Source organism: Aethalodelphis obliquidens, unplaced genomic scaffold (assembly GCF_003676395.1).
Source record: "Aethalodelphis obliquidens isolate GAN/ISIS:26980383/991018 unplaced genomic scaffold, ASM367639v1 scaffold33, whole genome shotgun sequence".
In the NCBI taxonomy this organism is placed as follows: domain Eukaryota; kingdom Metazoa; phylum Chordata; class Mammalia; order Artiodactyla; family Delphinidae; genus Aethalodelphis; species Aethalodelphis obliquidens.
Genome location: NW_020837977.1, coordinates 3,091,595 through 3,106,224, shown reverse-complemented (window position 1 = coordinate 3,106,224; position 14,630 = coordinate 3,091,595). Strand labels below are relative to the sequence as shown.

General features: G+C 37.4%; 1 protein-coding gene across 1 annotated transcript in view; it reads left to right on the top strand.

Moving 5' to 3' along the window:
* The first annotated feature begins 312 nt into the window (after positions 1–312).
* PI15 (peptidase inhibitor 15) overlaps positions 313–14,630 on the top strand; it is a 29,083-nt gene continuing 14,765 nt past the window's right edge. The window contains exon 1 of the mRNA XM_027127882.1: positions 313–1,044. Coding sequence (XP_026983683.1) covers positions 772–1,044 — 273 coding nt within the window. The 5' untranslated portion in view covers positions 313–771. The remainder of the gene's footprint in view (positions 1,045–14,630) is intronic.

Sequence of the window (14,630 nt, the reverse complement as noted above, 5' to 3'; positions counted from 1 at the left end):
TCTGGACGTTGCAGACTGTGACATATAAAAGCTGTTAGCTGCTCCTGTAGCCAGCAGCACTCAAACCTTGCAGAGTTTTGCTCTGAGAGTTTGTAATAAGACACACTCCTCTTACAAGAGTTCATGCTACAACCTAGCAAAGAACTTTAAATTTTTGGAAGAATACTATATTCATTTTGGCATTGTGCAGAGGTAAGCTATTTAGCTCAACAAGTTTATTTTGCATGCATTGCTTTTAAAGTAGCTCACATTTTTATTTTTTTAGAAATGAGATTGGATTATTATAACTTTTTTTTTTCTATCTGTTCTATTACTTGGTGTCCATATATGTCTGGGGGACATTATCAGCACATTCTCTGTTATTACCTGTGATGCATTTTTCCTTTTCACTCTCAAGATGAATTTCAATTCCTAAAGATTTCCCTCTGAAAATAAATATGCAGTAATGCATTCTGTGGCTCAGGCGTTTGGGGTAAATGGCTCACATTCATTTTAGGGTTAGTAGCCATGCTGTTTATTTTTCTCTAGCTATAGGAAGTTCCTCTTAGGGGACTGCTTCATAACACCAAGTAAAATGTATAGAGACCACTACAGGTTGTCTTCTAGGCTTGAGTTCAGCATTTGCTTGGATTTTTTGAAGAAAGTCAAGTCAAGCAATGATTTTGTAAATTCATACCCTCTGGCCCTATTTTTTTTTCCCTTTCATAGACCCTAACTCTACCTTTCTGCTTTAAGGCAAACTCTGTGGCCTCTCCCTCTCCACCTCTCAAAATGATAGCAATCTCTGCCATCAGCAGTGCACTCCTGCTCTCTCTTCTCTGTGAAGCAAGTGCCGTCATCTTACTCAATTCCACTGACTCATCCCCGCCAACCAATAATTTCACTGATATTGAAGCAGCTCTAAAAGCACAACTAGATTCTGCGGACATCCCCAAAGCCAGGCGGAAGCGCTACATTTCGCAGAATGACATGATCGCCATTCTTGATTATCATAACCAAGTTCGGGGCAAAGTGTTCCCACCAGCAGCAAACATGGAATATATGGTAAGAGAACCTTGTTTTCTTTGAATTCTGAGTGAGGACGCTTTACTTAAATTGTACATTAGGAGAATCTAAAGAGTTCATATGTTAAGGGATATGGGGTTTTTTACACCTTTTAACTTAAGGAATGTTCTTAAGTGCCTAGTAAACTTAAGTACTGTTCCATCATATAATTAAAAGGGAGGAAAGGGATCTAATATTTTTGTGTGAGTTCCATAACCATTAATGAATCAGGTCTTATATAAGAAAGAGGTAAAGAGTGGGGTGTGATGACTGATCACATTTGGAAGGTCCACTTAAAAAAAAAATTCACATGGAACTTTTTCTGTGCTTTGTTTATCTAATAGTCATATTTATCAGCTAAAATATTTTTTGAAAATGATTTTTTTAAATTATAGGTTTCATGTGCATGAATTATTCTCTGGATAGGTATCTCTTCCCTTTCTTGGACAAAGCTCTTCCTGACACTAATCTATTTGTATTCTCAGAGAACATGCTGACTTTTTCCTTCTTGTGATTTAATGCTTTGTCGTTCAGATAACAGTGAAGTCAGCACATTTGCACACTGTTCCAACTTGCCATGAACACATTCTTTGCTCTCTCTTAAAAATAAAAAATAGGCTCTCTGTGTTTAAATCATTTTACTTGGAAAGTTTTTTTAAAAAGTTGGTATTAAAAGGATAGATGTCTTTTTAAAGTTTCTTTGTTTTTGGTTTTGAATTTATACAAGGTTATGGTTTAACTTCCAGCACCTTCCAAGAGCACAGCTTGGAGCCTGTTTAAGGCAATGAAGACCACCAGTATGGTATTTCTAAGTTGGGGTGGGTATGGCAGTACCACTAACAACACTCTGTAAGTGCTGACCTAAAATTTGGGGGTTTCTGTCAGATTCTAAATGTATCTATTTTATTTAAATAAGCTTTTAAAGTTTGACTAATTGTAGAAATTAGTGTCACAGAAAAATACAGACTTGCCAAATGTAAGAGAGTCATGGTTCATAGAGGTACAATTTAGACTCTATGAAAATGCATTTTTCTAGGATTTTTAAATGAAAGTGGAAAAGAAGATGTCATCAGTCCTGGTGTATGAGGGGCAATATAGTCTCATGATTAAGAATATGTAGTCTGGAATCTAAATGTTTGGGTTCAAACCCCAGTCCTGGAATATAAGCTGAGTGAATTCATTAACCTAATTGTGTTTTATTTTCATCATCTCTAATATGAGGATAAAGGTAGTATCTGCCATATGGGGTTGTTATGAGGAATGTATGGAGTTGAGAACTAGAACAATTAGACCAGAGCCTACAGAAAAATAATGTTCAATAAACATTAGTTTTTATGGGTTTCTGTGAGCTTACTGTGAAAGTGCCCAGTGAAAACCTGTTCAAGATCTAAAAATAGGAACAATTACTCACATTGAACAGGTGTTTCTAGAAGGTGATGCCCAGGTATAGAAAGGAGAGGAACAAACATGTTTTCAAACATCATGCATTATGAGAGAAATATGCATAAGATTCTATGTGAGCTCAAAAAGGTATGCTATCCAGACTGCAGGTTTAGGGAATACTTTCTGGCGGCAATCACATAGCTATGCAGACTAAGGTAAGGATCAAGACAAATGAACCGGCTTTGGAGAGGACTTCATGTGGGGTGAAATCCTAACTCTGCTGTGTACTTTGTGGCCTTGTGCAAGTTACTTAATATGCATAAGACTCTACTTCCTTCTCTGTGAAATGGGAACAATAATTTATATGATAACCAATCAATATATAATGCAATTTATTATTTTAATAATATTGAGGGAAGAGGGATCATCATGAATAATATGTGGGGTACAACACAGTAGAAATATATTTTAAAAAGCCACATTTTTCTAGTTATACTTTTCCCCACTGATCAAGAATTAATTCATTCCACATGCATTTATTAAATTGTTTCTATGTGCCAAGGACTTGGCTAATTGTTTCCACAGATGATCTCATTTGATAGCTCAGTCTCCCTGTGAGGTTAAGATTTCGATCCTCATTTTACCAATGAAATCACTTAGACACAAAGAAGTTAATGACTAGGTGAAGGTGGTTTGGATAATGAATGGTATCATTGGAATTAGAGTTAAGGTCTGTGTCATTTCAAAGCCTATGCTTGTATTGGGGAGCATCTTTTCATTCTCTAGACCGAGCAAATACTACATTGGGGGAAACTGCTGGAGATGTCAGGATATCACTGTTTCCTTCTTTGCAATGCCAGCTGAAATCATATAGTTTTCATATTCTATTTGTCATTCCTTTCTTATTATTTGCTTTTCAAATATGGGAGCTACTACATAATAATTTATTTTGTAAGAACCAGATACAGTGCTTGTTATATAGTAAATGCTTTATAAATCCTTCTTCACTTAGTAAAGTTAACGAGAAACAGTAGTCAGAATATTAAGCTCTATAAAGTAACACTGTCTCAAATTATCATGTAAATACTGCATACACTTCATCACACATGTATCTATTCACTTAATATTTATGGAGCATTTACTATATGTTAGGTACTATTCTAAGCACCTAGGATAAATTCATGAATAAAATAGACAGTCCTTGGCCTCCTGGGTGGGCAATCAGGCAATAAACAAGATAAATAAATTACATAGTATGTTAGAAGGTGATAAGGTTATGAAGAAAAATAAAGCAGGTTGAGGCTGGGACATTTAATAGTGTGGTCAGAGAAGGGCTCCCTGAGATGTCCTGGAGGAAGGTGAGGCAGTAAGCCACACTGACAGATGAGGGAAGACCATGCCAGACAGAGGGAAGAGAGTGGGCAAACTCCCTGAGGTGGGGGGAGAGGAACAGATTACTTCAGTTAGAAAAATGTGCTCAATTTAGTGAAATCCTGTCTCTGTGAGTAAATTGACTAACTGAAATAATTCATTGGATCCCTCATGCAGACTCAGAGAAACTTTGAGAGAAATAAAATCTAACAGGTCAGAGCAGGAATGTCAGTGACTTTAACCTCCAGGCCAGGTGAAAAATACAGATCTCAGTTGAACACTGTTACTTTTATTTTAATTTGTTTAACATTGCTTTGGACTGTGAACAATTCGAAAGTGAGTTCAATTCCTAACTTCAAATATGGACCTCAAAAGCTTAGGACACTTACCTCAGTATGGCTACCAGCCCTGTGTTCAAACTGTCCCCATCAGTGGGTGATATCACTATGGGAGCCTCATAGAAAATGGTCTTCAGCTCAGGGCTCTTTCTATTTTTTTTTTTTAATTAATTCTTATTGGAGTACGGTTGCTTTACAATGTTGTGTTAGCCTCCACTGCACAACAAAATGAAGCAGCCATGCACATACAGATATCCCCTCCCTTTTGGACTTCCCTCCCATTTAGGTCACCACAGTGCATTAGACAGAGTTCCCTGTGCTATATGGTATGTTCCCATCAGTTGTCTATTTTATACATAGTATCAATAATATATATGTATCAATCCCAGTCTCCCAATTCCTCCCACCCCACCCCTTTCCCCCTTGGTATCAGGGCTGTTTCTAATTGCATCAGCCTGATTTGCAATCCCCTTCATTCACAACTTTACTCTCTGAGCCTCTTCCCATGCCATTTCCTCACCTTCTAATGTCTCCTCCTTAACTTATTCCAATATTTATAATCCTACCCTTCAAGTTTTATGTAAGAATGTTGTGTCCTTCACTGATGTTTCTTACATTCACAGTCATATTTGATTTCTCCTTCTTTTGAACCACTGTAGCCTATTATGTTTATCACACTGCTCTTATTAAAATCAGACTCAATTTACAGTTATTTGTATATTTCTTGCAATCTTCCTAATTTTAAGCTTTCAGGGTGCTCAGTCTATGTTTATTCACCTTTGTATAACTATTTTCTTGGGAAATTTCTTGTGTATAGACAGTAATCAACCATTATTTGGTGAATTTGAAATCCCTATGAATTGTTACATGTTTATAACTTAAATCAATTTTGATATTATTATTTATATTTAAAGTTCGCTTATCATTTATAATAACATTTTATCCTGTGCACCTAAAATATGAAAGAAGTTTTTCAAAGTTCTAAAAAGCAAAAAGCCCCTTAAAATTAAATGATTTTATCCTCTTTAAGTACTTGGTTATGCTAGTGTATGCTTGAGTAAATTAAGTGGACACAATTTGAACACTAGAGTGTTGACATTCATATTTTAGTGTATAATATCTTCTTTGGGTATACTGGCCATGATTTTCCAAACACTGTATCCTTTCAAAAAATAATAATATAGATAGAGCTTAAGATATGCAAGTCAAACTTTTGGCTTCTGTTCTACGATTAGTTTTTTGACAAATTTCCATAGCTCCTTGGACACCAGCTGTTTTTCATTCTTCCTAAGGGCAACTTAAACCGTGACTCTAAACCACAGACCACACTAGTTTCTTAGAATAAGAATCATTCCCTAAAAGAATGAAATTACAAGACTCATACATGGAGTAAAATTTGTAAGATATTTCTTGAATTTAAGGCAATTGAATAAATTAATTTAAAAAATTTGAAGTCCTTCTGTAAGAGGATGAGATCCAAAGATAACAGAAATCTTTGTATTTAAACTGTAAACAGGAAAAACAAGCAGGAAAAAAAAAAACCTTAGGCACATAATTCAGTATAAGACGCTGCTGTGTAAGACTGATGTAATAAAAGAGTACAGACCAAAATACCATGGAGAAATAAAAGAAAGAAGAGGTAATCTCTAGTTGGCAAAATCATGGAAGGCTGCTTAGAGGAAGGGTATATGAGATAGATGCTCAGGAAAGGGTAGGATTGGATGTTATAGTAGGTAAAGCAATGAATGAACAAAATCGCCAGGAGAGAAAAAGCATAACACATTCGCCATGTTTTCAAGGATTTTGAGAAAAGATTGAGGATCACTTAATACAAGAGCCATTAGGGAGGCCACGGATGTTTTAGAGCAGGGTCAGAGGTGCATATGAGAAAGATGGCACTATCAATTGATGGAGTTTAGATTGGCTGTGAAGGTGACCCAAGAGGTGGCAACCACTGAATCAGCAGGGCCTTTTTTTTTTTTTTTTTTTTTTTGCCATACGCAGGCCTCTCCCTGTTGTGGCCTCTCCTGTTGCGGAGCACAGGTTCAGCGGCCACGGCTCACGGGCCCAGCCGCTCCGCGGCATGTGGGATCTTCCCGGACCGGGGCATGAACCCGCGTCCCCTGCATCGGCAGGTGGACTCTCAACCACTGTGCCACCAGGGAAGCCCAACAGGGCCATTCTTTTAGTCAAAGGTGAGGAGGAACTGGACACCTATACCTACCACAGTGACAGGTATGAACAGTTAATGGAAGTAGTTCATGAGAACACATGGTAGCCATCTTCATAAACAGTAGAGAATGATGGAAAGACAGGTAGGGGACAGCGTGAAGATAATGATAGATATGAACTGAACAACTTAAAAGTGAAAAAAAAATGTGTAATGTAATTTCAAAAAGCAAAATAGCTGTATTGATAATATGCCCTATTTCATTTGTTTGGTGCCTGCAAATATTATTTGCAGAGCTAAGGGAATCAGTCTCCTATACTCTTCTGGAAAAGAGAAAAATACTAGTTACCAAGTCACAGCAGGTAGTAAAGTTACAGAAAGCATGACTCAAATGAATGAATGGAGAATAGATTAATCCGTCCTCAGAAATAGCCAGTAAAGTATTTGCCTACAGTAATTTATGTCTTGAGAATAAGGAAAAATTTGGATTTTGTTTATTTGGGCTTTGTGTGTAAGAGAATGTAGATAATGTAAAAGACGTTTTTTTTAAAATTATTCATAGTTGACAAAACACTTGTGATGTCTATCCTTATCGTTGTTTTAAATGAAACCATATACTGGACCAGATGGCACCTTTCCTCTCATTTGGGAAGGATAACTCAATTTTCTTCTTATGAGAAATTTGATGTGTCTAACTTAAATTTTTTCAATGAATGCTTTTATGACCACTAGAAAGCCTCCTGAGAACATTGCCAGCCAGCAGGGAACTGAGAAAGATTGCTGACAGGAAGGCATTTCTCCAGCTCATCTGGAACTCCACATTCCTGTTCTCTTACATGTAGAACCTTTTAAGTGTCTTGGCTTCAAATGGAGACTGGGCACATTTTGTATGAATTTTCTTCCAAGGTGCATGTTGCGTAGTATTAGTTACTTAGTATTGCTTATATATGAATGTTTAGCTCTCCACTTATGGAGCCAGCTGAAAGTAAGGACATTTTGTTTATGATTGTTTTGAGTACAGGCTCTAAGATGTGCAAATGTAAAAACATTAACATGATATGATTCAGAACCTCACCATCAGTTGGTAGAAGGAAGAGCTTTGAATCACACATAGGCTACATATATATCGACCATATTTCCTAGTATTCAACACTGCTTTTTTGGTGGCAAATTATATTTGACCATATGCAATGGTACAGAAAATTTTATTATACTCCTGCTGACTATTTATAGAACCTAGCATCATATCTGTCCCACAGAGAACACTCAGTAACAATCTATGGAACAACTGAATGAAGTCTTTTAACCTTTGCTGGGCATTCCATGTAAAGAGCACATGGCTATGGTGCTCAGGTGGGTAGGGGTCACTCAGTATTCAATCACTCATTCCACAGTATTTATTCCTGTGCCTGGCATTGTGCTGAGGGGTTCAGCAGGGAGCAAAAAGACATTTCTTGATAGGAAGTACTGTGAATGGATGAGTAAGTGGGCAAAGCAGTGAGCTGTGTGCTAAAGTAGAATAAATACAGGTGCTTTGGGATCCCATGGGGCATATCTGGCCCAGACTTGGACTGGGGGTAGAGACGCAAGGAAGGCTTCCAAAAGGAAATGATTTCAGATATTAAATATGAAAAATAAATAAAAGTTATACAGGCAGGAGTTGGAAAGAGGCAATATGTGGTAGGTGGGGAAGGGTGTTTTGGGAAGGTGCATGGTACCTTGAAGGCATAGATGAAATTCAGTGTGGCTTGGATGTAGAGGATAAAAGAAAAAGTGATGTTTGATGAGGCTGGGAAGGCAAGCAGAAACTTGTTTGAGTTTTATTCTAAGATTAAGGGAAGTGGTTGAAGGTTTTAAGTTGTGTAATTAATTTGCCTTCAGAAGGGTCATTCTGGCTACAGGTTGAGAAAGGGATTGGAGACAGGCAGAAGCAATGGCACAGTCAAGAGACTGTTATAATAGCCTGGGCGAGAGATAATTGAAGCCTCAATGACATTTAAGGACATAGGGATGTGACAAAATGAATTTGGGGATCAAATCAGTATGTGTAAGTGATTTATATGAAGAAGTGGCATAAGGATTTATATGATGGAGAAGCCAAGGAGGATGCCTCCATCTTTGACTAGGACAATTGGGCTTCCCTGAGTTGGAGAACACAAAATAAAGTGCAGGTTTCTGGTAGTCATTAAGTAGCTGAAGGTTTATCATCCAGGGTACACATCTACAGAGGTTGAAAAAAGTAGCTAGTGTGTGGGAGGGAACATTCTTCCAATACAAAGAATTTTGGTTGGGAATATGCTTTGGTAATCAGAATGGACCACTTTACATAATGGGGGTAGGGTAGTGTCATGGAGACAGCATGGATGCATGATTTTATGTCTGGGAATCTACTCAAGAATTTTTGCAAGAAAGTTTCATGTATCTTTTAAGAATATATATATATATATTTTTTTTTAGAATCAGTGCTGAGACTTAAGTCAACCTGACTCCAAATCTATTTCAGGGGCCTAGATAGCACCAGGTCCATCTAGTCTTCTGACATACTCAGGATAAGGTTTTTCTGGAAACTAATCAAAGGACTTCAGAAAAATCGAAGTTGACTAGTCTGGCTGGTGTCCTGAATTTAGTATATCTGAAAACCATTTAATAGTCAGTCAATGGCCATTAAATGGTTATGAACTTGAGATGTTTAATTGTCTATGAGAATTTCTGAAGAATGGCTTGGAAAGAAGGCAGGGAAGATAAAGACTAACAGCTTAAAATGGTTAAGAGAAATGTTTGGCATAAAATACATCATGGACTGAGGTTTGGAGGGGTATGATTTGAATGTTCCCAGTCTATGTTACCCATAGAGTCTAAAATCAGGTACCAAGCATTCTTTTGACACAAATATGGAAGAATGCCGCCAAAGTTGTGTGTTTAGACTAAACTTCATGACTCTTAAAATTTCACATCACATACTCCAAACTGAAACAGTCCAGGAATGTTGCTTAAGGGCACAATATTTTTTTACCCTACAAAGTGCATCAAATTCACATTTCATAATTTCATTAAATATGAACATTCTACCAAATCTGTCTCTGCATTCCAGTGAGATCATGTTTTCAGCAAGCAGTAGGTAGGCGGAAAGGCATTTGAATTCTTCTAAGTGGGCAACAGCAAGGTACGGGGTTTGCATGTGTCTCACAAGATAGTTTAACAATCAAGAAGTCAGTTTTTAGCTGATTGTAACACTGAGTTGGTGAAAAAAATTAACCACACATGAAAATGTCTTCCTGGCATATAACTACAGTATTAAATGATAGCTGGTGGGTATTAATTTCCCGGGAAAGGAGAACTGTTGCTAGAATCCATCAACAAATGGTCTTTAAATTTAAAGATAAAACATATGTTAAAGAGGGATTTAAGGAGGGGAATGAATAGGTTTTAAAACTTCTGAAATGTTCTCTAATTTTTATCTTCCACTGTCTGATGTTATGTTGCCAAGAAGCAAGGTCCTTGTTATCTATACACAGTTCTGTTTCTGATTAGTTTGTTGCTTCAGGGTTTATGTTTTCACTTTCTCTGATTGCCTGCTAAGTTGAGATTAAAGCTTGATGTGTCTCAAACTTCAGGCTGCCAGATAAGGTGATCAAAAGTGCACCTCTCATTACCTCTCACTTTAGGCATCTTTCTAGTTCACAGACACCACCACTCTTCCAGTGCCTGATCTTCCAATAATAATAGCGTTTACCATTCTGTACACCCTGCCGTGCTAGAGCTGTGCTAAATTCTCTTCAATCACTATCTTGCCTAACCTTCACAACAGTCTCGTGAGATGGGGACAGTTTTCCTCATTTAGAGACAGGAAATTTGAAGTTTGGAGAGCGTAAGTTGCTTCCCCCAGGTCCCAGAGTAAGTAAATCAAAATGATGAGAAAGCAGTTCTGTATGACAACAGAGCCCATGCTTTGAAAGACTACAATACACACTCCCCTCCATGAGTTCATCTCCTGCTCTTGAGCCCGCTCCACATGCATTTTCATCTGAGGACATCGCTGAATATTAGAAAGTGTTTCTTCATATGGAATCAAATCTTGCTTCCTGTACTCTTTCTAACCTTGGCAACCACATAGGAAAACTCTGTATTACGATAGTGTTTCAAGCCTTTGAAGCCTGTGAGCATCTATGCCTTAAACCTTTGTCCCCCAGTCTCCCAGCTCTTTCTAAGCCTCCAGCCCTTTTGTGTGAAATACCTGTACACACCACCTCTTGCAACCAGAGTATGGCCAGCATAAGGAAGGTGGCACGAAGATATTTGCTTTCTGAAAATCTTGGAAAAGGTAAGAAGTTGTGCCATTAAGGGAATGGAAAATCAAGTCCCTCCCCACCCCCCATGCTACCTCTTACATTACACATACACACAGGAATAAATTCACTATTTATTTGGTAGTGCGTTAATTGCCTGTCTCTTTCCTAAACTGTAAAGCAGAGTCCATGTCAGTCTTGCTGACTGTTGAATTCCCAGTACCCAATACTGTGCAGCCCTCCCAATAAGTAGCCAATTACTAGCTGCCTAGATTAACGAATTATCTAGGATTCTATTGGTTGATCTGGAAATTTGCATTTCTTGCATTTTCCACTGTTGATAACAAAACAGCAATCCCCATCTGGTAAGTTTGGTGTAAGGAGATTTGGGGCCAAGACAGTCCCAGGGTCACTCTTTCTTGCCACCATCCTTGTGTATTAAGATCACACATCTACATAAGCGTAATGGTGACAATGATACCTCCCATCAGAGTTCATAAACTGTAGGCCCATTAACCATTCCAATTAGTAGTCATGTTTAATTTGCTCTGCAAGTGTTGAACTGCAGAGAATTTTACATTTAAAAGGCTATTTGGCAACATGTAGAAGTGGATACATTTCACATATACATCAGGATTTCTAGATTATCCTGAAAAGTTTTAAGGTTTAGAGACATTGTGCCCACTTCCTACTTGTCAGCAATTGTTTAAAAAGGAAGAGCCTCTTTGGGTGGGGAAAAATTCACTCATTTCCAAGTCTCTCTCTCTCTCTCTCTCTCTCTCTCTCTCTCTTTCATATAACTGTCCGGATGTCAAGCAGCAGTTGCATTTTGTCATCTTACACCCAATACTCATTTTCATTACTAGACCAACCCCCAACCCAATCAGTTGAGTTTGATTATATTTAAATAGCACTTTGGTATCTTCAAAGCACTTGACTGAGGTATAGATTGAGCCATGCATAGATTAAAGCACTGAAATTTTTTTTTCCTTTATTTCCTAATCACCAATCCTGTTTAAATAATCTTACCTCAAATTCTGAATATTTTTCTTTTATCCATGCCTTCCTTAATTTATATATTAAGGCTTTATATGTAGGAAACACTCCCTCAGGAAGGAGTCTTTTTCAATAATCCAGATAACAAATGATGGTGGCTTCACTCAAGGTGGTGGTAATAATAGTGATGATCAGTGGGTATATTCTGGATAGACAGGATTTTAATGGCAGGATCGACAAGATTTGCTGATAGAGCATATAAAGATTATTAAGCAAAGAAAGAGTAAAGATGGCTATGGACTCTCTGGCTTGAGCAACTACAAAAGCAATTGGTAAACTTTTTCTGTAAAGGACCAGATGGTAAATACGTTTAGCTCTGCAGACCTTGTGGTCCGTGCTGCCACTGTAACACAGAAACAGCTATAGATAACATATAAGTAGGCAATGGGATAGATCTGGTGACCCCTGAACCAGAAGAAAAAGGGTAATGTCATCCACTGATGGGAGGAAGACTGTAGGAGTAGCTGGTTAGAGGGTAGGGAGTGGCAGTAGGGTTGTGAATACTGGAACTCAATTTTGGACTTGTTAAGTAGAGGTTTAAAGTGGATAGGTGGATAAATCAGTCTGGAATTCAGTGGAGAGGTCTATAGATATAATTTGGAAGAGTACCACCAGCTTATAAATAGTATTTCAATGTGTGAGACTGGATGTGGTTACCTAGGTAGTGAATTGATGAAACAGAAGAGAGAGAGAGGGAGAGAGAGAGACAGACAGACAGAGAGACAGACAGAGACATGGCTTCAGCCCTGGGAACCCTCCAGCATGCACAGGTTAGGGAGATGAGGAAGAATCAGCAAACATATGGAGGAAAACAAGGCAGCAGCCAGAGAAAAACAAGGCAAGGGTGGGGTCATGAAACCAGGGGGTGGAAGTGGGTCCAGGAGGAGCAAGTGGTCAGGCATTCTAAAAGCTGCTAATAGAACAAAAAACATGGTGACCAGGAAATGACCATTTATGATATGGATGTGAGCAATTTGGGTAGAGTGGAGGTAGCGGGGGGAACCTGCCTGGGGTGGGCTCAAGAGTAGAAGAAGAAAAACTGAAAATTCTCTGTTAAGACAACACTCAAATTTCATTGTAAAAGGAAGAAGAGGAATGGTGCATTGGAAGACGAAGATGAAAAGGGGTCAAGAGAAGTCCTTTTGTGTTTGTTTTTAAGAATTTTATGCTGCTGGCAATGATCCAGTTCAGAATACCTCCAAAAAAAAGTATACTTTTACACCTTTTTTTTATAGAAATTTACCTTTCCCACATACATAAAAGGTAGCACTCATCTTACCTGAGGAAAGTCTTCACTATTTTCATTTAAACATTTAAAAAATGCTTAGGACCCCACGTTGATACTTTGTGGTATAATGTGGTCCCATATTTATGGTCATTTTTGAGGCTTGAGGGAATTTTTTTTAAATCAAGTTCCTTAGCTAGTTCTTTTTAAAAGTATAATTGGTTTAATATCATTTAATTAATCCAATTAGTGCCCCCAATTTCCCATGGGAAATCCTTTTCTCTTCCTGTGCCGCCCCCCCCCCCCCCAGTCTTACCAAGGCCCATTCTTCCCTCCTGTCTGGTTTAACACTGGGTCATATATTCAGCTCTCAGTTTCCTTTATTGGCACTTCACAAGCATTTCCACCGAAAGGGAATAAACCCCAATTTCAAAACAAAACCACAACCATGCCCATGAAGTGTTTTTTAAAAGCTTCTGGCAGCCCTCAGGGAAAATAATTTTGTCATCACTTAATATCTTTTTAATGGCTCTTTCTCACTTCTATAAGTCAGCACTGCTTTCCCAATCTAACCCAGAAAAAGAACAAAGAGCCCCAGCTGAGTTATTTTTAAAAGCCAAAAACTTGTCTATCTAAACTGCCTTTACTTTTTATCTAAATATATGAGAAATGACCACATGTCAGTCCAAGAAAATAAGTGTCTATACGACATGCCATACTGTTTCCAATGTCATTGCTATCAGAGTATCCATGACAATAACCAATTTAGAAATGTGTCTTCAAAAACTCAGTGTGATAATTTTATTTTTTAGTATTTTATGTCTTTGAAGATGGTTTCCATGTGCAGAACAGATTTTTTAAGAGGTCATTTTCAAATTTAATATTTCTTGTTCTCCTCTAATTTAGCTTCATTTACATATATTTTTGTTCTATTCAGAAATCTAGCAAGTTTTGGCAATCACATTTGTTTAATGTTTGTTACTACTTACAAATCTAATTAATTTAAATTTTAAGCTGCATTTATAGATTTAACATATTTGACCTTTAGTACTTCAACTGGCTTATTGAAAATAATTTCCATATATTTAAATGTCTTAAAAGCCTAAGTAACACAGTGACTCTTAAGTTCTAAATTTTGCAATACTGTTTAAAAATTGTAACAAGATTTTCTTAAAATTTTTAACTTAAAACCACAAATATAAATAATTATTGATATATTTTATGTTGAAATTACAAGGCTAACGTATTGCTTTAATAACCTGTTGCCAGATTCTCTGAACCACTATAAATATTAATAACATCAAATATGTACAGGTTCGTTACCTAGAAATATTTATCCTTTTTAACACCTTATATTTAATTCTTTCAAACACATCTACCTTTAATTCTTATGTTTGGAATTAAAAGATGTTACCCACTTGAAAAAAAACAGTATGTCATATCAAACAATGTTGGGGATATATTCTCAAGTAATTTTCAGGGTTGCCTTTCAGTTGGTCTACATTTCTTATTGTCCGGAGATAGTGACTGGGGTTTAAGAAGGCAGTTTCGGATGTCCCGGTGCCCACTGTGTTGTGGGTAACAAAACTTAAGGAAATGGCTGATAAAACAACCTCATCTTTGGGCTGGATCATATCACTCTCTAATGCTTCAATTTACGGAAGTCAGTGATTTTCTCCCATGCTGAGACATTCTTTGACTCAATTTTGTATTTCTTTGGCTTAACCTCTGAAGATCTCTGGACTTGAGGTCTTTTC